This window comes from Myotis nattereri (assembly GCF_964212035.1).
Source record: "Myotis nattereri genome assembly, chromosome: 12".
Lineage (NCBI taxonomy): Eukaryota > Metazoa > Chordata > Mammalia > Chiroptera > Vespertilionidae > Myotis > Myotis nattereri.
This window is the reverse complement of record NC_138087.1, coordinates 54,181,386-54,202,233: the sequence shown is the minus strand read 5'-3', so window position 1 is coordinate 54,202,233 and position 20,848 is coordinate 54,181,386. Positions and strand designations below refer to the sequence as shown.

Sequence of the window (20,848 nt, the reverse complement as noted above, 5' to 3'; positions counted from 1 at the left end):
CTGACTGCAGAAAAAGGAGGAACCTGCATATTCCTTCAGGAAGAATGCTGTTACTACATCGAGTCGAGTAGTGGAGCAAAACGTAAACGTACAGACCCTGACTAAGTTGACTGAAGAACTACATGCAGGACACTTCCAGGACAACTCTCCTTCCGGCTGCTTCCAAAGCCCCTTAGCCACCTGGGTCCTACCCATGATAGGGCCCCTGATTCTCATCTGTGTCTTTTTTCTCCTAGCCCCCTGCCTCCTCAAGTTCATCCACTCCCGGATCTCGGAGATGTCACGAGTGACTGTGAATCAGCTCCTGCTCCATCCCTACGCTCGGCTCCCTTCCGACCTGCCTCTGCCAAACCCTGACCTTTAACTGCCCCCCCCCCTCTTCGCCGCCCGTGGTCAGCTGGAAGCAGCCAGAACGAGTCGCCGTCCCTTATCACCAAAAGGCCGGGATGTTAGGTCGGAGAGAGCCCAGGATCGGATACATGCAGACATGACAAGATAATGGACTTCCCCTGGAATTTCTCACAGATCAAGGTGCCAGACACAGATACCGGCTTCTCCCTGAATTCACATACCCCCACACAGATAAGATAAGAACTTCGTCCTGAATATTCCGCCCATTCCCTGCAGCAGAGAATTCCTCAGCTCATGTCCCCGCCCCTCACCCAACCACAGTATAAAAAAAGCGCCCCCCTCCCTGTTGGCGTGAATCCACGTGCCCTGTCCTTGGGGTACGTGGGTCTCCCGGGGACGCAGAATAAACCTTTTACTTTCCTTTCTTTTCTGATTCACTGGACTCTATTTCTTGCGCCGCCTCCTGAGCCACCTAACCTAACATTAACACCCAGTATGGGGCATGCAGGAGGCAGCTGACCAATGATTCTCTGTCATCATTGATGTTTCTATCTCCCTTTCCCTCTCCCTCTCTGAAATCAATTTTTTTAAAAAAAGAGACTGAATGTGAGATGTGCTCTATCATGGCCTTTATCCAGCTGCCAATCCAAATTATAAGAGGATCTGGGAGGAGGGTGGTCAGTGTGAGGGCCTTTTACTGGGGGTGAAGTAATCACACCCCAAAAAAGCTGTTACCCTTTGACTAATCCCTGAGTCTCACCATTCTGCCTTAAAGCTGTTGTCCGGTGTATTTTCATTCTTAAATGTTTGAAAAGACTACCCCCACTTTTGAGAATGAGCTACGGGGAAGCTGCTGTTATCCCCTACATAATAGCCCTGTGCCTGTCTCTAACAACCACCTTAGAGAGCTTAAAAGAATCATGCTTCGGTATGGAGGGAGAGGCCTTAGATCAGCGGAACCTTAAAAGCCGGGATGAGAGGGAATGGAGTCCAAACGGAAAGAAAACTTCCCGCCCCGCACCAGATTTAAGACTTCCGCCCCGCAGGGAACGTGCCTCTTCCGCACCCCCCCCCCCCCCACCCCCGCGCCCGGCCCCTCCTTCAACCCGGCACTTCCGCCCAACTATAGTTCTGCGCAGGCTCCTGGAAATATTTGCTGTCTCTATGGCAACCGGGGTAGCTGGTGTCTGAAGATGACGACCTTTGAGTCTACGGAGGGATCGGGATCGAGGTCGCGGTGAGAGCCGCAGCTCTGGCTGCAGGCATTAGGGGACGAGGAAAGTCAGCGGACTTCCTTCCTCTGCCGAGCTTTTGACGCATCCGCTTTCTTTCAGATCTTTACCCGTACTGCCCAGCTCCGAAGGGGATGCCACTCCTAGGTCGGCCCTGGTAGCCGCAAGGGCAGCAGCGTCAGCAGCTGCTGCAGCCACTGCAGCCGTCTCCACTGCTAAAGCAGCTGTATTATCTGCAAAGGCCCCAGGGCCCTGTTCTGACCGAAGCCTCTCGGACCCCTCCTCTGATAGTGTTGCTGGGAAGCCCTGCACTGGACCCAGTTTTACCCACAAGACAGGCCATGGGAGACCTGGCTTTAAGACTGATGTTTCCTATATTGCTCGGCATCCCTGTTCTACAAATTACCTTAACACTAGCCCTAGCGCCGTTCCTGGCTCTAGCCCTGGCCCCGTTCCTGTCTCTAGCCCTGGCCCCGTTTCTAGCTCCAGATCTGGCCCCGTTCCTGGCTCCAGATCTAGCCCTGTTCCTGGCTCCAGATCTGGCCATGGCCCTGGCCGTGGCTATGGTTCTAGTAAAGGCACTGGTCTGGATTCTCGCCTTGGCTGTGCCTCTGGGCTTGCTCCAGGCAATGACCCTGAGCTCAGCCCCAACGCTCTTACAAGCTTCAGACATCCTGGGGCAAACCTGGTCCCTAATTATGCCTCCGGGAATCACTACCAATACTGCGAGCCTCAGAAACAACCCTGGACATTTTTGCCAGTTTCAGAACCTATTGCCCAAAGGGGGCTGTGGAAGACTCCTGAGGTTGAAGTGAAGTGTGAGGTTCTCGGTAAAACATTGCCACGGGGCCACTGCCTTCTCTACAACTGGGAGGAAGAGGTATTAAGGTTTTGACCTACTCCCTTTTCTTAAAGGGAGTTGCCTGGGGAAGATAGTAGTGTATGATGAGAGTGGGTAACAGAGAATAACATGATCACTCAACTTGGGGCCCACAGAGAGCCACCAACCATCTGGATCAAGTCCCAAGCGTGCAGGATGGCTCCGAGAGTTTCTATTTCCGACATGGACACCAGGGACTGCTAACCCTGCAGCTCCAATCACCCATGCCCCTCAGCACCACCCAGAAAGACGCATACCAGACCCCACGAAACCGCTGTCAGCCAATTCGAGGTGTGGAGCATGAGGGAATGGGTCAGAATGAGTCCAGTAGTCAGAGGAAAAAGAGAAAGGAATTTCTGGTGGGACTATAGATTGTCCAATGGGTATAAGGGCAACCCCCCACAATTTTCCTTCCTTTTCTCAACTTTGTTTATTCTGCGCCTGCTTCCTAACCAGACTTGTCAGCTCTGTCCACTCCCTGCCCCCACCCCCCACTCCCACAGGAAAACGGGAAGCCATGCTGGAGATACTGCTGTGCCACCAGATCTGGTGAGAGTCTGGATGAAGGGGAAAGGGGAGGGGGAGGACAAAAACCAGGAAGAACGGCTTTTATGCCCCCATAACTGTATAGTAAAGAGGTGCAGGCAGAGCAAGAACTGACAAGGAAGCGATCTGAGGTTGAGTCTGTGACACACCATGACTACAAAAAGGAGCTGGTGCAGGCAGGGGCTCCTGCCCCAACAAGGGTAAGAACCCACTCCGCCCCACATGTAAAGCTGAGCTTGGGGGGCTGTGGGGGGCAGACCCAGAGGTTTAGAAAGGGAGCTTCGGGCCAAGAGTTATTCAGTTTTTTCCCCCACAGTCTCATGACTACTGCAAGGAGCAACCTGAGACCTTCTGGATACAGAGGGCACCACAGCTACCGGTGTGTGAGGGTGACTGGATGTCGGGAGTGGGGAAGAAGGAAGGGAAGAGGTTGTTCTCTTCTGGCTTGGCAGAGAGTAGGCTCTGTCCTCACTCTGGCATTCCTATAGGGTGTCAGTAACATCAAGACACTGGACACGCCATTCCGGAAGAACTGCAGCTTCTCAACACCAGTGCCTCTGTCCCTGGAACAGCCTTTTCCTGATGGACCTGAGAATTATTCCTACCAATTGGGACAAATCTCTTCTCTTGGCTGTCAGGGAAGAGGGCAGGGTGGTGAGGGAGGTAGAACTGTCTAAGGGTTGAGGAGGGAAGTGAGATGTGGAATATGGAATCTATTTCTGTCTGTACTGGAAAGGTGAGAGTAAGTGAATTCTGTTTATACTTGGTGACGGGGCTTTACATAAAGGATTCTTTCTCATCCTGAGTCAGTGATTCCCTGAGTTTCCATGTTCATACCCATAACATTTCCTTGGAACTGCCCTTAACCCCGACTATGACATCATTATTTTTTGTTTGTTTTATATTTGACCAAAATATTCTGGTTTAGATACAGATATATACAGAAGGTAGGGAGGAAGGGGACCAGGCCAAAGAGGAGCAGGTATATGTACAAGGCTGAGCTTCAAAGGTCAAGAACTTCCATATAAGACAGGATTTTTGTGCACGCTGGTTTCCATCCCATATGACAATGTCCATGTCTGGTGTATGGAGAGATGATAGCCACTGCCTACCCAGGTACCAGTAGCAGGAGACGGACTTGAAAAGAATTGGGGTTTACAGAAGTCCAGTGGGTCCTTTCCGCTCTCCTAGGAGCCAGTAAGTTCGCATCTTTCCTTTTCCCTGGGAGTAGGGGAGTGGATATAATTCAGATTCTTCTATGTTATTCCCTTTATCTCCCTCTCTTCCCCCATGATCCCCATAGTCACTTTCATCCTCCCTTTCCAACCCTCTCCCCATGGCCTGCCGTCACCTTCATCTCCACATCCCCCCGAAGCTCTAGCTGGAAGCATCCTAGCTCATCCAGTGCATCCTTCGTAGTAGAGGAGACATGGATCTTCAGGGCTGGGGTGGGATGGGGAATGGTGGAAAGAAGAAGAAAAGGCAACAGAAGAATTGGTGGTGTCAGAGAAAGCTTTACCCAACCACCACCCCTCAGGAGGCTCTTGGTCTTCCCAGTGCCCATGCACCAGAACCTAAATATGTCCAAGGATGGGGCAGTCAGGAACTGTGGTCTCAGACTGAGAGATTTGGAGGAACTCTGAAAAGAAGAAAAAGGGGACACAGACTGAGACTGGAGCTGAGATTGAGGGCCAATGTCTCACCTTGACCATTAGACTCCATTCGGGAAGCAGTGTTCACCGTGTCTCCAAAAAGACAATAGCGGGGCATCTTCAGGCCAACAACCCCAGCACAGACAGGCCCTATGAGAAGACACAGGTTGAGAGAGCCTGGGAAAGGTGGATACTAGGGATGGAGTGAGCGTTAACCTTACCCGTGTGGACCCCTATCCGTAGCCTCAGCTGGTCATGGGGTCGGTGGCGAATGCGGAAGGAAGAAACTGCATCCAGTAATGCTAGGGCCATACGAGCAATTTCCGGGGCATGGCGTTGACCATTTCGGCCCGGGAGACCAGATACCACCATGTAGGCATCTCCAATCGTCTCCACCTGATTGAGAGAGGGATTAAAATGTCACTTGTACCTGTATCAGTTCCCAGGGAGGAGTGCAAGTAGACAAGCTGAACACCACTTGTCTCCTGACAGCCTTTGGGAGGTCAGAGCATAGACTAGAAAAATAAGTGTTATGGTCCTGAGAATACAGGGGCAGGAGGGGGAATCTTTAAACCCTCCTGCTTCTCCCCAGTACCTGTGAATACTCAGTAAATGTTTGCTAAATTAATGGGCACCCTGCTTGCAACAGGACATGGGCAAACAGGTTCTGCTGTCAGGAAATGGGAAGCAAGAAAATAGGACAGAAGCTAGAAGAGGTCAAGCAGGCCCAATGAAATGGGCCTCAGACAGTAAACTGTCAAAAGTAAGAAGGCAGGGGCTTGGTTTTGTCTATTGTACTGAAGCTGTGTAAGAGAATGTCCCTGTCTTTAGGAACTAAACATTGAACAGTTTAGGATAAAGGAGAGCTATGTCTGAAACTCTTAAATGCTTCAAAAAATAATTATATAGATTTTTAAAATAAAACAAATGGGGGAAAATATAAGAAATTGGTGAATAGCCCTAGCTGGTTTGGCTCAGTGGATATGGCATCAGCCTGCGGACTGAAGGGTCTGGGGTTCAATTCCGGTCAAGGGCACATGCCAGGATTTCAGGCTCGAACCCCAGTAGGGGGCCTGCAGGAGGCAGCCGATCAATGATTCTCTCATCATTGATGTTTCTATCTCTCGCTCTCCTTTCCTCTCTGAAATCAATAAAAATATATTTTAAAAATTGGTGAATCTTAGTAAAGGGTTATGGGAGGTCTATATTACAATTATAACAGAGATGGTAGAGTAAATCCAAAGGGACAGGAAGGGATATTAGCCACACAATGTTAAGCACTTTCCACAAGAAAAACTATTCCCATATTACACATAAGACATCTGAGGCACAGAGAGCTTCTGTTACTTGCCCAAGGCCACACAATTAGCCACAAAGCCAATATGCAAATCCAAGTATTTTTTACTCCCAAGCACAATAAAGCCCACCCTGTGCCAACTCAATGACTTCAACAAAAGGCTTTTACAACATAGCTTGTCCCTCACCCCAATTAATCATTCTGTACCCACATCCTGTATGATTCTTCCATGTCTGGAGGGGATGGAGAGAAGAGAAAAGATGGATAGGCTATATTCATACCCTCAGGAAAATGGAGCAGATAGGGGCTAAATCTTGTGATGGTTCCCATTAGGGAAGTCTAAGGATTCACAAGAAATTCGACTGGAAGGTACAGTGAGAGTGCCAGAGCCTCACTGGTCTACAAAGGGCATTCTGGCTCTAGGATACTGGAGAGTCAGGAGGGAAAATGACCACAGAACAAGTAAGGTATATAGGGTTCAGGGAGACTGGGTTTTAAAGTGGTCTAAGTAAAAGGGTAGCCTCAAGCGCTCACCTTGTAGACATCGAAGTTGTCAATTATGGCATCAAAGCAGGTATACAGGTCGTTAAGAAGTGTCACCACCTAATGAATGGATGGGAAAGTTGAAGCCCTGAGACTGTGTCCAACCTTCTAAGCATTCTTAACCCAAAAGCCACACAGCAACTCCAGAACAAACCAATCTTTCCTATTATCAAGGATCCCTGTGTCCCAGTGAAGCTCCCCCAGGTCGCTACCCCACCCCGAGTCTCACCCATGGCTCTGACCTGCATGGGGGTGCTCTCTGCTGACAACGCTGTGAAGCCAACGATGTCGCTGAAGTAGATGGTGACACTGTCAAAGGCCTCGGCCTGTACAGTCTCTCCCCGTTTTAGCTGCTCTGCCACTGAACTAGAAAGCAAGGGGGCAGTCTGAGCCAAGCTCAGAAAGAGGAGGAGACAGAGAGAAAGGAAAGGAGTGTATGGCTGGATCAGAAATGAGTTCTAACATGAAAGCTGGGCCTGGTGGAGGAGAAGGAAGGTGGCTGGGAAGACAGCACAGTCTAGCGCAAGCAAGGTAAGCTGTAAAGGCGATGGGGGGAATGGAATGGGCTCCCTGGGGATGGTGGCTAAATGTCTCAAGTTGGGATTGTTCTACATACACTTGCTGGAGCAAAGGCATGGTAGACCAATGTCCTAAGAAGAAGGCAGCACAGCTCATTTGGAGACAGGATGAAAATAGTCTCTAGCCACAAAGGCTCACTGTGGCCAGATGTAACAAAGCAGTTGGGAGGTGAGTTCTCAGGAGATTGATGAGGCAGAATCCAACAGAGCAGAATATCAAAGGAAAAGTCAGGAAGGGGGACAAAAGTCTCACTGGGGTAGAATTTGGTAGAGCAGAGCCTCAGCCTTGCGTTTCTCCTCCAGATAGGCCTGCGTGCGTTCCTCCACCAGCTTCTCCAAGTTGTTGGCATACTGCTCCATGCGCAACAGCAGATTGTCCAGTATGCTGGTGCCACCCTCCCTGGGGGAGGAGGCCAGAATATGGTACCTGCTCCAAGATTCTCAAGACTCCCAGTACTTTTCTACCCAACCCACCCTCTTGGACCCGACCAGCCCCACCTCATCCACTAAGCCTGATGAGGAGCCCCTGCCCCTTGGTGCCCTCTCACTTGTTAAAGCGGCGAATGAAGCACTTAATCTGTCCAAAGTCTGGCCTCTCAGCTGGGTCCTGGGCCCAACATCGCTCCATCAGCAAAACTAGTTCCTCATTCAGTTGGGTCCGGTCAATGCTAGGCCTAAAATATGGCCGCTGGCCATTTCTGACCTTCTGAACAATCTCTGAAGGAGATAAAGGGGTTGGATGAAGAACAGGGCCCCCCAGGTGGGGGGTGGGGATGGGGGTAGTAGATTGACTCTCACCTTTGGGGCTAAGGTCCAGGCTCTCCAAGTAGAAAGGACCACTGCGAAGTGCTATCTCCTGTAATATGATCCCAAAGCTATAGACATCAGCCTTCTGCATGCCTGTGGTTGGCAAGGGGTTCCCACTGAGTAGCTCTGGGGCAGTCCACAGCTTCTCTGAAAAGAGGGAATAGGCTGGTCCTCAAAAAAGGTATTCCCAAGACCACCTGGGCTCATCCCCATAATGCTCCCCATATTACTGTCACTCCATCTCCCTCGCCCACCTTCCCTAGGTGGAAATGACCAGGGCTAGAGGAGCCATATAAAAGTGGGTTTGAGGAGTTGTGAGGGGAGGTCTCACTGGCATAGAGGGCATGGCTGTCATCAGGTTCAGCAGTTGATCGGAAGCTGGCCAGGCCATAGTCTGTGATTTTGAGCACAAAACGACTATCCACCACACAGTTGGAGGACTTGAGACTCCCATGGAATGCAATAATGCTGTTATGGAGAAAGGCCATGCCCTGCAGGATACAGATCAAGTCATGAGATTGGATTGTTTCTGACTTAGGATACCCCCTCTCCATGGGACAGGCATTAGCCAGCTATCTAAAGATCTTGGGGCCATAAAAACAGTAAGCTAGTTGTGGAAGGCTTTCTGTACACAGTTTCCACCCAAGGAGACAGGCAGAATGGGATAACCATCTCCTCCTTGTGCCATGTGCAGGCTGTTGGTACCCAGGCACTAGGGAGAGAAGAAATGCTTATGAGGAGGGGCAAGGGGAGCCGTCAGTTATTAGCCTGGAAAGGGCAGTCGGGCTTCTGCGTAGTGAAGGGAGCAGAACTATGAGAGTGAACTCCAAGAATGATATGACACCCATGGTGGCCTCCAGTGCATGGCCACTACTTAGGAAGACATGGCTTGAGACCCAAGCAAGTATCAAGAGTACTTAGATGTATCAAGGAAGATTAACGAGTTGTAAACCTTAGTGTATACCTATGTGTAGGTAGGCAAGTAAGGATGGAGGAGGAAATTGACCTACCAGAGGGGATGCTAGGCCAGAGAGAAAGTGTAGAAAATAGTAAATTAGAAAAACTTGGAAAAAAATAAAAATCTGGAAATGGACAAAAGTAGGAGACAGCTGCCAAGCCAGTGCAGAAGCCTGAAACTTCTGGCCTCATAGGGCTGATAAAATAACCTTGTGAGAATTAAGCAGAAAAATCAAAGCTGGCCCGGCCAGTGTGACTCAGTGGTTGAGCATTAACTCATGAACCAGGAGGTCATGGTTCAATTCCAGGTCAGGGCACATGCCCAAGTTGTGGGCTTTATCCCCAGTAGGGGGCATGCAGAAGGCAGCCAATCAATGATTCTTTCTCATTATTGATGCTTCTATCTCTCTCTCCCTCTCCAAAATTTTATATATATATATATATACACACATTTATATTTTTTAGCAAAGCTGGCTTCAAGTGTGGTATGAATGATCCACTAGGCTAGCTTACTGACTATGACACTTGTTTCTAAACATCTGTCCAACCCGTGCAAGATTCAAATTTATACCATTGAAAATCCATGGACTTCTGGGTCACCTAAAATTAGCTAAAACGTAATATATTAGAAATACCAAAGGTTTACTATAATTTTCCTTGGTATCTCTTAGTTTTACTAGTAAATGTTCTTTTTCACATTTCAGTTTTTCTGAACAAAAGAACAGATATGCCAAATATTGGTCAGAGAATAAATTGTGGGGAAAAAACAAGCAATAAATATTTCTGGAGACCCCATTCATCTTTTCCCTGCTGAGAGATTTTAATATAAACTCTTGGAGGGTTAAAAAAATAAATAAAAAAGATGGAGAGAGATTTGAGATATCTAGGGAAGAAAGACAAAAATTCTCTACAAGTACAGGACTGTCTGTGGCAGATAAAACTCATTCCCCCAATTAAAAATCCCAGACCCTTTGTTTACCCATTATTAGTCAACAATAGAAATAGGGGAAATGGAGAGAGGACTAGAAGGAGAAATCATAAACAAACATAGAAAAATGGAGGCATTTTAAAGTGGATGAACTCTTAATGAGGCGTAGGGAAGACTCACCTTAACAAGGTCATTAATGAGTGAATAACGAAACATCCAGTCCAAGTTGATGCTGTCATTTTCCAGAATATCCTGGCAAGTGACATGAAATGGATTATGTGACTACCCTCGTCCCACTAGCTATCAGCTGCATAGAGTCAATGTAACATTGAGCCTGTCTCCTCCACCTCTGTAACCTTCACCTATCCCTCACCTGTAAACTCCCACGAGTACAATACTCAGTGACGATGCAAATGTTGGGAGGGTCTATGCAAGCACCAATGAAGCGAGTGAGATGGTTGAACTGAACATCTCTCATCTAGAGAAAAAAGGGGGGGAAGGAAAAGAGAATTGAGAGAGCTAAAAATTAGATACAGAAATCTACCACTATACGAGAGGGCCTTTCTCTCAATTGTACTTACAACTCAAAGTCATTTATAAATGAACCCACTGCCCTCCTAACCAGTTTCACTCTTCACAGTCCTCCCCTTTCTCTTCCCTGTCCCTGTTTACCCCTTGCCCTCAATCCATACACCTTTACGTACATGTTTGAGTTCAAACAGAACCTGCCGGGTCAGCTCAATGCGCTTCTTATTCACATGTTTGATGGCAACAACATTTCCCTGATGGTGGGAGTGAAGGGGGGAAAGGAAAAATTAATATCAGAAGGCATTTCTGGGTGCTAGGAATACTGGAGAACTCTGGGAAGATCTAGGAGCTCAGCTGAACATTATGAGGGGCAGAGGTTCATGGGAAGAGGTGACAGATGGGAATGAAACAGGATGAAATGGTGGGGACCAGAACAAGCGGATGACTGTTCACCTTGAAGTGACCGGTGTTGGCAAAGATCTGGTATTTCCCATGGGCTGTCATAAGCGAGCCGTAACTGGATCCCCGCTGGGGCCAAGGGCAACATGGAGGCGGAAGGATGAAAGGAACATTAGATGATGGTGGTAGTGCAGGGGCTATCATTACAGGCCAATGTGCTGGGAAGGGTCCAGGGTAAGAAAGGACAGGAACTCAAAGGAAAGCGGAGGTACAGCTGAGACAAGGGCTCACCAGTGACAGTGTGAGGCGACTGCCTGCACCTTTGTGATACCGCTCTGAATTGCCAAACTGCAGCTCTTCCCAGCGAATGCGCCACAACATGCTAGCAAGCTCCTTCTCCAGCATCAGTTTTCTGTAAGGACTGCACACCTCAGTTGACTGGCAAGCCCGATCCTACCATCCCATAAACCAACAGTGGGGTTGCAGGGCTTCCCTGCAGCTCCTGAAGCTGCTATTGTTACACCCGAGACACAGGACTGACATATCTGACACACGCCGTGGGCTCATTTAGAAACACCAAGGCCAAAGGTAAAAGTTTTTTCTGAAAATGGTAGCATCCATGGAAAATTTGCCTTGGCCCTTATAAGACCCCACTCAGAATCACTAGGTAGCATACCCCGTGTCGAACCAAAAGGGGGAAAACAACACCCAGGCTAAAAGACAACGAAAGAAAAAGGCTAGAGAGGAGGACATTAGGTCCAAGAGACGACCTCCAAATTAAGAGGCCTGCCCCCAGCCCATGGTATAGGGCAGTGATGGCGAACCTTTTGAACTCGGCGTGTCAGCATTTTGAAAAACCCTAACTTAACTCTGGGGCCGTGTCGCATATAGAAATTTTTTGATATTTGCAACCATAGTAAAACAAAGACTTATATTTTTGATATTTATTTTATATACTTAAATGCCATTTAACAAAGAAAAATCAACCAAAAAAATGAGTTCGCGTGTCACCTCTGACACGTGTGTCATACGTTCGCCATCACTGGTATAGGGACTACCTGGCCTCAGCCAGAATGCTGGATGGCAATGGGAGGTGGGAGGCGGGAGGTCAGTGGAAAAGCCCAGAACTCACCGGAAGATGAGAAAGCTGGAAACACCAAATATGATGAAGGTGATCCCTGTGCCCAGCGCCACAATTGCCAGAGTTGAAAATGGAGCTAAAGGGGAGAGGGGACCCTGAGGAAGACTGCGTGTGGGGCTGTAAGCATGGGGAGGGTGATGCTCAGGTGCAGGGAGGAGACAGATTTCTTGAGGGGAAGAGTAAGGAGGGGTGTAGAAGTAGAGGTAATGGTAGAGCTAAGGTGGGGCGTCAGTGAGGGCAGGGGGGACGGGAAGGAAGGGAGGAAGGAGTGCTCCCATTCCCCGCACACACCCACTTTTATCACAGGATGGGTCGTCCAAGTCAAAGGCACAGGGGGGATTGTCCAAGGGCGGCGCCCCTTTCACCCAGGGGATAGGCCGTCCCGTCCACCAAATCTGCTTCTCAGCTCCTGAGTAGTGGGCTGCAGGCTGTGAGGAGAGAGAGGACTGGGCCCACGGGCCTGCTCCCACCAGCCTCCTCCCCAGAGCACCCCGCTCTTTGGCTGCTCTCCCCCAACCTCCGACCCACCCAGATGCAGCTCTAGCGGAGGAAACAGTCCCTGCCTCTGGTTCCTCTGATTCTGCCCCATTGAACCCTTGAAAGCTGGACTCGCAGGGCCCACTCTCTCCTTCTTGCCTCCTCCTCCATTACCTGAAAGGCCCCAGAATCCAGGTCTCCCATGGCCCACAGGACGAAATCCGTCTCCCGGTCATTGTTCTTGTCCATAACAACCAGCCCAGTGACACCTGAGACAGAAAAGCATAGCCCTTACTTTGAGATCTACCTCAGGGCCCTCGCCTATCTCCACAGTTCCTCCAATTACCGCACAGTCTGTCCCTGACCCTGCTTTTATTTTTATTTTTTAAAATATATTTTTATTGATTTTTTTACAGAGAGGAAAGCAGAGGGATAGAGAGTTAGAAACATCAATGAGAGAGAAACATTGATCAGCTGCCTCCTGCACACCCCCTACTGGGGATATGTCTGGAACCAAGGTACATACCCTTGACTGGAATTGAACCCAGGACCCTTCAGTCCACAGGCCGACGCTCTATCCACTGAGCTAAACCGGTCAGAGCCCTAACCCCACTTTCAATAAGTGTCCACTTCTGCCATGTTTCTGACCCCTATTAACTCTCCTCCCTGCCTAATATCTGTATTTTCTTCTACCCACTCCACTTCTGAGCCTGATAGCAGCCCTCTGGCCTCCATCTGACCCTCTTTATTACCGTGGTATCTTCGCCCCTGCATTTTTTCCACAATTCGAAGTCCATCTTCCCGGGTGCCTCCTTCCTGTATTGTCTCCTTCAGGACTTCGGCATATAGCAGGATCCCATCGTAGAAGCAGCCGGCGATGAGGTTCATCTGGGGGTGGAAACTCCAGCAGTGCTCTCCAGTCTCCTGCCGGGCCCCAGCCCCACCCCCCTTCCCATCGCTGGGGTCTCCTTCTACCTCTTCTCTCTTCTGGTTTGCTTTCTTCCCTCCTCTCATTCCTAAGATTCACCCCTACCTCACCGGATGCTAGAGCAGAAGGAAAATCCTGGACGGAAGTGGACAGCCCCCAACGTAGGGCTGGCTCCACGGCCACTGCTTAATGCTGAGTCAGGAAGGAGAGCTTCCCTCAAAGCCTGGCCTGATTCTCAGGAAAGAGAGCTACTCACCAGGGAGGGGGCCAGCTCCACACCAAAGTCTTCCCGGGCTCTTATCAGAAGGCGATTCTGGAATTCCTGATACTCAGGATTTGGGGGTTCTCGGTATGTGATGACCAATACCATCTGTCCCAACAGCACATGGGGAAGAGTGAACAGGATGTCCAAGATGGATTTTAGGGGAAGAGGGGAAGCAGGAGAGGACACTTGGTGAAATACACATGATATAAAATATACGTGGGTGAGTCTGAAGGCTGAGAGGATGCTAAACTCTATGTTGTGTGCGTGTGTGTGAGGGGGTACGTGTAGCATGTGTTTAATACATCTGCGGAGAGGGCTGGCACACCTCCGTGAAAAGTAGACAGGATGGTTCTGGGACAGTGGAGCCTGGTCTTCCATCCCCGGAGCCCAGCCCCTCATCTTCCCGAAGCCCCTACACCACCTAGGCCTCCTTACAGAGCTGCCACAGCACTCACAGCATCTCTGTCCCAATCTTTCTGGGTACCTGGTCATGCTCAAGGGCCTCACTGGGCAACAGCTCCTCTCTGAGCGGTTAATTACTGTTAATAGTATCAGTAAAATGTTTACATTTCTATTTGGGACATTTAAACACAGTGCCTCCACCCTGTGAATCAGAGAGATTTCAGGTCCTATGACAACTGGGGGAAATACTTTGAGACAGTGATTGCATCTGTGAAAGCCGTAAGCCCATTCATTCAACGTGTGTGGAACACCTACCATAGGCAGCACGGTCCTGCATACTGGCACGATCCTACACGTCACTAGGTAATAGACATGCGTCACAGAGGAAACACAGTCACACGCCTACACACATTTCATAGATAAGTTAACAACACATTTGTTCTCAGCCACGCACACATCTCACTGGCCACAAGTCAGGGTGTCCCTGTCTCTCACTGGGGTGTCTGCCTCACTCCCGCTGGCCTCACACATTTCCCCTCTCTTAGCTGATGAACACACTGGCTTCCACCTCCACCCCAGTCTTGCAGAGTCATTGAGACTGACCTCTGCCTTGGACGGGAAACTGGCTCTGCAACCTCAGGGAAAGACCTCAGATCTATATATATTGTGAAATGTGACACTGGGAAATGACAGGTTTAAATCTAGTCATTTCTATCAGTTTTGTTTGCTCTTGCCACAGAAAGCCCATATAGAGATACCAGACATGTCACATATGATCTATTTTATATCAGTGTATCCCAGGTAGAAAATAATGAAGCCAGTTTCTAATGTACATTCATTATAGCCTGGAGTTTGCTTTGTGAGGTAATATTCTTATTCTTACTGGAGCATTCAGATGCTTGATCACACACTTCTAATGCCCTCCTGCTCTTGGGCAAAATTAAAAAGGAGAGAGGGACTGAGGATGGGGTTGGAAGGGTTCGTTGAGTAACATCTGTTCCAAGAATAAAAGAAGCATAGGAGGGTGGGATATTGTCGGCAAACAATGAAAAAGTCAGTAAAAGGGCTGGAAAAGATCAGGTTTAACACAATTTATGTTTCCATATAAAGGCTAATGATAGGTTTTTCATGTTTTTAAACAGTAAACCTAGAGAGGTGTGTTTGTTTGCTAGACTAGCAGTTCTCAAACTTCTTGGTCTCATGACCCCTTTACTCCGCTAAAAATTATTGAGGACCCCAAAGAACTTTTGTTTATTTGGACTATATCTATCATATTTACAATGTTAGAAATTAAAACTGACAAGTTTTTTAAACACAAGCACACTTCCCATAGCTGCCAGAGGATGACATCATCACACGTCACGTAGCCTCTGGAAAACTCCACAGGACAATCATGGAAGGAGGGTGACAGAGGCAAATAACATCTTAGTATAATTTTTAAAATAGTTTTCACCTCATCGTTGCCTAAAAGGATTTCAGGGGCCCCCAGGATCCCAAGACCACACTTTAAAAACTGCTACACTAGACTGTTTTGCTGGGGTTACTAGCTATTAAGAAATGGAAGGAAGGAAGGAAGGAAGGAAGGAAGGAAGGAAGGAAGGAAGGAAGGAAGGAAGGAAGGAAGGAAAGAAGGAAGGAAGGAAGGAAGGAAGGAAGGAAGGAAGGAAGGAAGGAGAGAGGGAGGGAGGGAGAGAGAGAGAGAGAGAGAGAGAGAGAGAGAGAGAGAGAGAGAGAGGAAGAAAGAAAGAAAAGGAAAGAAAGAAAAAGAGGAAGAACCTTCAAAGAGTTTCTGTGCTTGTGCGGGAATCAAAGAGAAGTGAAGGTAAGTACTCATGTCCTATTTCACAATGAATCCCAGGTGAAAAAAACCCACACAAAGCAAGCAAAGGCTCCCCCCCCCCACACACACACACACAGACATACACAAAAAAAGGGTTTAGCAGTGGGTGGAAGCCAGGAGTGCGCCCAGGAAGAGTGTAAGGGCAGCAGACGGCTGCCTCTGCCTGAGGGGCCACCCACTCTGCGACCTGCTCCAGCAGCCGCAGGAAGCCCTGTTCACTGTGACTTAAAAAGACAAAGAATGGTCTCCCCAAGAGGTTCACCTTCCACACAGCCCTTGGTTTAGTGCTTATTCCATTCTAGCTGCATGTGTCCCCACCTAGGTCGTGGCCTCTGCCTGGCTTCAAATGCTCCGTCAGGGGCTCTGGGTCCTCAGAGCCTAGTCATTTGCTTATTTAGTTCCACTACATCTGCTTATCTTCCCTGGTTGATCATCCTGGTTTACAGCACCTGCCGGCTCTATTCCCGTCTAGACGAATTCCTAGCCCTCTCTCTGCTGTCCCCAACATACACCTTCATTCAGTTCAACAAATATGTACTCAGCACATGGAATACAACGATGAACATGATCCCTGCCCTCAAGCAGCTCTCCATGAGCTGGGACCTTTCCTTGAACATGAGACCCTCCTGGGAAAGCTTTGAGCATCTGTAGCAAGGCCTGCTCGCCTCTGCTGCCACCTGTTTCAGACTGGCTTGGTTTGGGACCAGAGTGGGCCAGGTATCTCTGGAGTAGGGTGCTCTGCTCTTTAATCCTTGGCTGGACCTGACCACCCAACTTCCCTCACCCTTCCCCTGCTTCAGCTTTGGAAAAGGACGAGAGTAGCTTTGCCAGAGGACACCCCTTCATCCCCTTATCCCCACCCCACCCCAAACCTTGGTTTTCCCATCAGCATATTCCCGACTGCCTGTTTCCCCTTCTGTTGTATTGTAAGAAAACTCTCCCTCTGTCTTTCTGCCTGAATAATGCCTACAATGAACAGGAAAACTGGGAATTAGTTTATAGAACTGTTAGCTAACAATACCCCTCCTTCCCCTACCCGAAGTGCTGGGGCCCCTTGGCTGATAGAAATTCTCATGCAAGAAACAGGTGTTCCTTCCACAGAAAAAATACATCCCAAAGGCTATGGGATCCTCCCATCCAGGAAGGTCCTAGGGACCTTCCTCGACCAAACTGGCTAAATGCAATCCCCTTGTTATTTTTCTTCTTTATACCGGTCTATTGTCTTTTTAAAAAATTTACTAACATATCACCATTTATGTTTGTATTTGTTTGCTTAATGTCTGTCTATTCTACTAAATGTAAGCACCAAAAAGGCAGGGACTTCATCTGTTATGTTCTCCACTGTATATCAATACCCAGCACAGTGACTGGGACATAACAGGTGTTCAATAAACACTAAGAGAATAAGTCAGCCTTCAAATGAATTAAACACTGAGTGAATAGTATATAAACTCCACAGTAGACAGAGTTAAGTACAAGAGTAGGAAACTCATTCTAACCGGGGGATTCAGGGATTGTTTCCAAGAAGAGAAAATAATCAGTCTGAGCCTTGAAAAATCTGCAAGCATTATCCAGATGAACAAAGGTGAGAAGGCTGTTTTGGGCAAAAGTTATGACATAAAACCTGTCCTGCCACTGCCTGTTCAGGTGTGACAGTCACAAAGTCATACTCAGGCATACAAACAGATCATCTCATTCACAGTCAGATGCACGTTAGTCAGTCACAATCACATGTACAAATCTTACTCATGAAATCTTACTCCTTGGAGAAGATGGCCATCTAAGTCCAACCCTCATAAACGTCTACTTAGAGTCAAAGAATCTCCAAGCTAAAAGGACCTTAAGGTTATCCCATACACCATCCCAAATCCTTTTTGGGAAAAGGAGGGATATGGATAAATAAATAATAAATACTTACATACAAAAGTCAGTGAAATATTGGTGAGCAGATCAGGGAACAATTCATGGGTAGGATCTTGAGAGGCAGAGATTTTGGGGGAAGGAAGAGTATTCAGACAAAATAATCAAAGAGCACAAAGGTGGGGGCAGAGAGGCCCAGGGGTCAGGGGCTGGAGTACTTGGCATGAAGGGCAGTAGGAGGTAAGACTGAAAAAGTAGGTTGAGGACAGACTGTAGAAGGTCTTAAATACAATGAGTTGGGACTTAATTCTGTAGGAAATAAGACATTGAAAGTTTTGATAAGAGGAGTGAAATGAACAGAGTCATGTCAATTCTCCCTACAAATTGTTTCTCAAATCCATTTGTTTCCATGCCTGCTATCATCACCCTATTTCAAAGTCATATCACCTCACTCCATTCTAACCTTTCACAGGTGGCCTCACTGCCTCTAGCCTCCTCTTCTTCCAATCCAACCTGAATTCTGTTGTTATATTTCTCTTCAAGAAAAAATCTCAAGGATCCACAGTCAAGTCCAAGTGCCTACATCTTAGCTCAGAGCTCTCCTTACATACATAAATCAGTGAAACACTATTTCCTGTACCTATGTCAGGTGAACCCTTCTTTCTTTTTAGGTCAGTATCTTCTTGATCCCCTAAACATGCCCATTCCAATCTTTTTCTCTTTGCTCAGGCTGCCTGGATCCTCGTTCACACGCTGCCGAGGAATATGACATCTATCTTTAAAGTCACAACAGCCAAAACCGGTTTGGCTCAGTGGATAGAGCGTCGGCTTGCGGACTGAAAGGCTCCAGGTTCGATTCCGGTCAAGGGCATGTACCTGGGTTGTGGGCACATCCCCAGTAGGAGATGTGCAGGAGGCAGCTGATCGATGTTTCTAACTCTCTATCTCTCTCCCTTCCTCTCTGTAAAAAATCAATAAAATATATTTTAAAAATAAATAAATAAATAAATAAAGTCACAACAGTCTCACTTCCTTTATAAAAGCCATCCCTAACCCCAGCCACATTGACGCTCCCTCTGAACCACTAAAGTTCTTAAGTGCTGTTCCAGGATACACAATCATATCTATTCTAGCACTTATACCTAATTGTATCACATCACACCTTGCCCCTCCAAAAAGGGTGCATGCCCTCCTACCAGCTGGGACCAGATCTTTTCCTGAACTTTTCGCCCCCACACTACAGTCTACTCCTGGCGCTTAGGAAAGTCAGTGTTCTGGGATCCTGGGAGGTAGCCTTGGCAGACGCACTGAAAAGGACTCACCAAGGTGAGGGAGTAGTGAAGAATGATACTAGACTAGAAAAGCCTGTTCCTTTCACTCCTGCAGCTCACAATCCCTGCCCTGTTCCTGGGCTCCTGTGGGGTCTTGTGAGAGACAGAGAATCTCCAAAGAAGCTCCATTTCCCCCACCTCCTTCAAGTTTGGCTTAAATGATACCTGAAAGGCCTCTCTGAGGGCCTGGGCCTGTTCCCACGTGCGATTGTCCTGCCAAGGCCGGCCTGCACGGAGACTCTCCCCAAAGACATCCAGGTAAAAGAAGACATAATCCCCATTGGTCAGGTTCTCCCTCTGGGCCTGAAGCAGGATCTCATGCAGCATCTCCAGAGGGCCGCAGATGTACACAACTGGGAGCAGGCATACAACAGGGGGCACCCTGAGAACGCATCCAGGTCCCCAGACAGGCCCCTCTCTGAAACCATCCGCACTGCCATCATTAGTAAGAAAGAGAGTGCCCTAAGCTATCAGCCACCCAACAGATGCTCCCCACCTGTCCCCTGGGAGTATATGTCGTAAGTACCCTGGGGCTGTGTGGACCATCTGGCCGAGGTCAGAGCCTGACCCAGCCCCAGAGGAAGGGAGCTATCAGCCTGAAGCCCCTCCTCTTCCCAGACCCCTGCCCGCTGCTCCCCACCCAGCCCTCCTCACTCCCCCACTGCCCTGCCTTTCCCAGGGCTCAAAGGCACTGGCTGCTCAGAATTTCTCAGTTTGAGCTTTACATGTCTTTCCCAACCCCATCTGTTGAACCCCGAAGCCCAATGATAAAGTCATCCATGTTTCAGTGATTTATCACAGACCCACACTAGAAGGGGTCTTGGGATCCCAGTCTCTGCTCACAGATAGTCGTCCATTTTGAAGTGGCCACCAACTCATTGACTACTCTAGGGCACTCTCATTGCTCCCCAAATTCAATTTCTCCCAACCCCACCTTGTCCCCTGACACAAGCTGCACCCCTCATACTATCTTCTTCCTTGTTTACATCTGCCTATGACGTCAGCAAGCTCCCATCATGTCATGCCCTAGCCCTCACACAGGTGTTCTGTCCACATGCTTCTGGACCCCAACCACCACAAACAGCCCCTCCACGCCTGTCTCCATCTGCGCCTGCCCATGAAGACCGCAGATGAGCCCCAAGAATACAGTGACCCTCCTCCCTTGACCCTCCGAGAGCCGCGGCCACACTCACTGCGCCCGTTGGACCGGATGAAGTGGGTGGCCTGCTCGGGACCCCCAGGCTCACGGGCGTACACGTGGTGCTGCACGCTGAGGTTGTTGCCCTGCAGGGCCTCGAAGACGCCCTCCACGGTGAAGTAGTGAGGCCGGTCGTCCGTGCGAGCGTCCAGATACAGCAGGGCCGCGCGGGTCGTCCAGTTGAAGTGCCCGTGTAGCGTCACCACGAACTCACCCAGCTTGGGCGCGGAGGGGCCGGTGCGCACCAGGGTCCGGTAATGCTCACTCTTGGCCGCAAAACCAGAGGCCACAGCCCCCGCCGTCAGCAAGGGAAGGCGCCAGTGGGAGGCAAAGCGGGCCACAGAGGCGGCGGGGTACACGCACCCGGGGCCCAGCAGGAGGTCGGGGTCATGGTACAGCTTGAGGTCCACAGCGCGCAGGGGTGCCAGGTACTCGGAGCAGGCGCCATCTAGTTCGGAGCTGACAAACCTTAAGTCCACGGGCAGTGCCCGGCCTAGCGCTTCCACGGCTAGTGCCACCGCCGGACCCACCCGGGGCCAGGCCCAGGCATAGCTCAGGTTGTGTTCTGGCAGCACCACCGCCAGCGTCAGGTTCCGAGCCAAGGGAGGACGCACCCCACCTGCCAGGGCTGCCACCACTAGCAGGAGTGATGGCAGTGCCATGGGGAGGAAGCAGCAGCCCCGCCGGCCCCAGAACCGGGGGCCACCC

The 20,848-nt window shown here is 49.2% G+C and overlaps 2 protein-coding genes across 4 annotated transcripts; one reads left to right on the top strand and one right to left on the bottom strand.

Annotated features, from left to right (window-relative positions):
- The first annotated feature begins 1,485 nt into the window (after positions 1–1,485).
- Positions 1,486–3,814, top strand: SPAG8 (sperm associated antigen 8). 2 transcript variants are annotated; one of them, XM_081103564.1, is made up of 7 exons: positions 1,486–1,588; positions 1,686–2,463; positions 2,580–2,754; positions 2,967–3,012; positions 3,095–3,209; positions 3,326–3,388; positions 3,498–3,814. In XM_081103564.1, the coding sequence occupies exons 1-7, from the start codon at positions 1,545–1,547 to the stop codon at positions 3,684–3,686; spliced, it is 1,410 nt and encodes a 469-aa protein (XP_080959690.1). In that variant the 5' UTR covers positions 1,486–1,544; the 3' UTR covers positions 3,687–3,814. The 2 variants fall into 2 exon arrangements, with proteins under 2 accessions (XP_080959690.1, XP_080959689.1); XM_081103563.1 differs by having other exon boundaries at positions 3,095–3,388.
- Positions 3,815–3,916: 102 nt separating this feature from the next.
- Positions 3,917–20,802, bottom strand: NPR2 (natriuretic peptide receptor 2; the record flags this gene model as incomplete). Of its 2 annotated transcripts, XM_081103561.1 has the most annotated exons (22): positions 3,917–4,230; positions 4,361–4,452; positions 4,713–4,811; positions 4,883–5,057; positions 6,493–6,561; positions 6,744–6,867; positions 7,333–7,479; positions 7,628–7,796; positions 7,878–8,033; positions 8,218–8,377; positions 9,952–10,023; positions 10,145–10,249; positions 10,476–10,553; positions 10,753–10,827; positions 10,990–11,110; positions 11,831–11,915; positions 12,135–12,267; positions 12,491–12,585; positions 13,069–13,204; positions 13,501–13,614; positions 19,108–19,295; positions 20,136–20,802. In XM_081103561.1, 22 exons carry the CDS (start codon positions 20,800–20,802, stop codon positions 4,165–4,167), a joined length of 3,126 nt encoding a protein of 1,041 aa, XP_080959687.1. In that variant the 3' UTR covers positions 3,917–4,164. The 2 variants fall into 2 exon arrangements, with proteins under 2 accessions (XP_080959687.1, XP_080959688.1); XM_081103562.1 differs by lacking the exon at positions 10,753–10,827.
- Between the last annotated feature and the right edge of the window lie 46 nt (positions 20,803–20,848).

Bases quoted from the DNA above. Each gene is read 5' to 3' on its own strand.
- SPAG8 (XM_081103563.1), top strand. From the start codon at position 1,545: ATGACGACCTTTGAGTCTACGGAGGGATCGGGATCGAGGTCGCG. The intron at 2,464-2,579 runs GTATTAAGGTTT...TGGGGCCCACAG, and splicing joins TCTACAACTGGGAGGAAGAG to AGAGCCACCAACCATCTGGA. The intron at 2,755-2,966 runs GTGTGGAGCATG...CCACTCCCACAG, and splicing joins CCGCTGTCAGCCAATTCGAG to GAAAACGGGAAGCCATGCTG.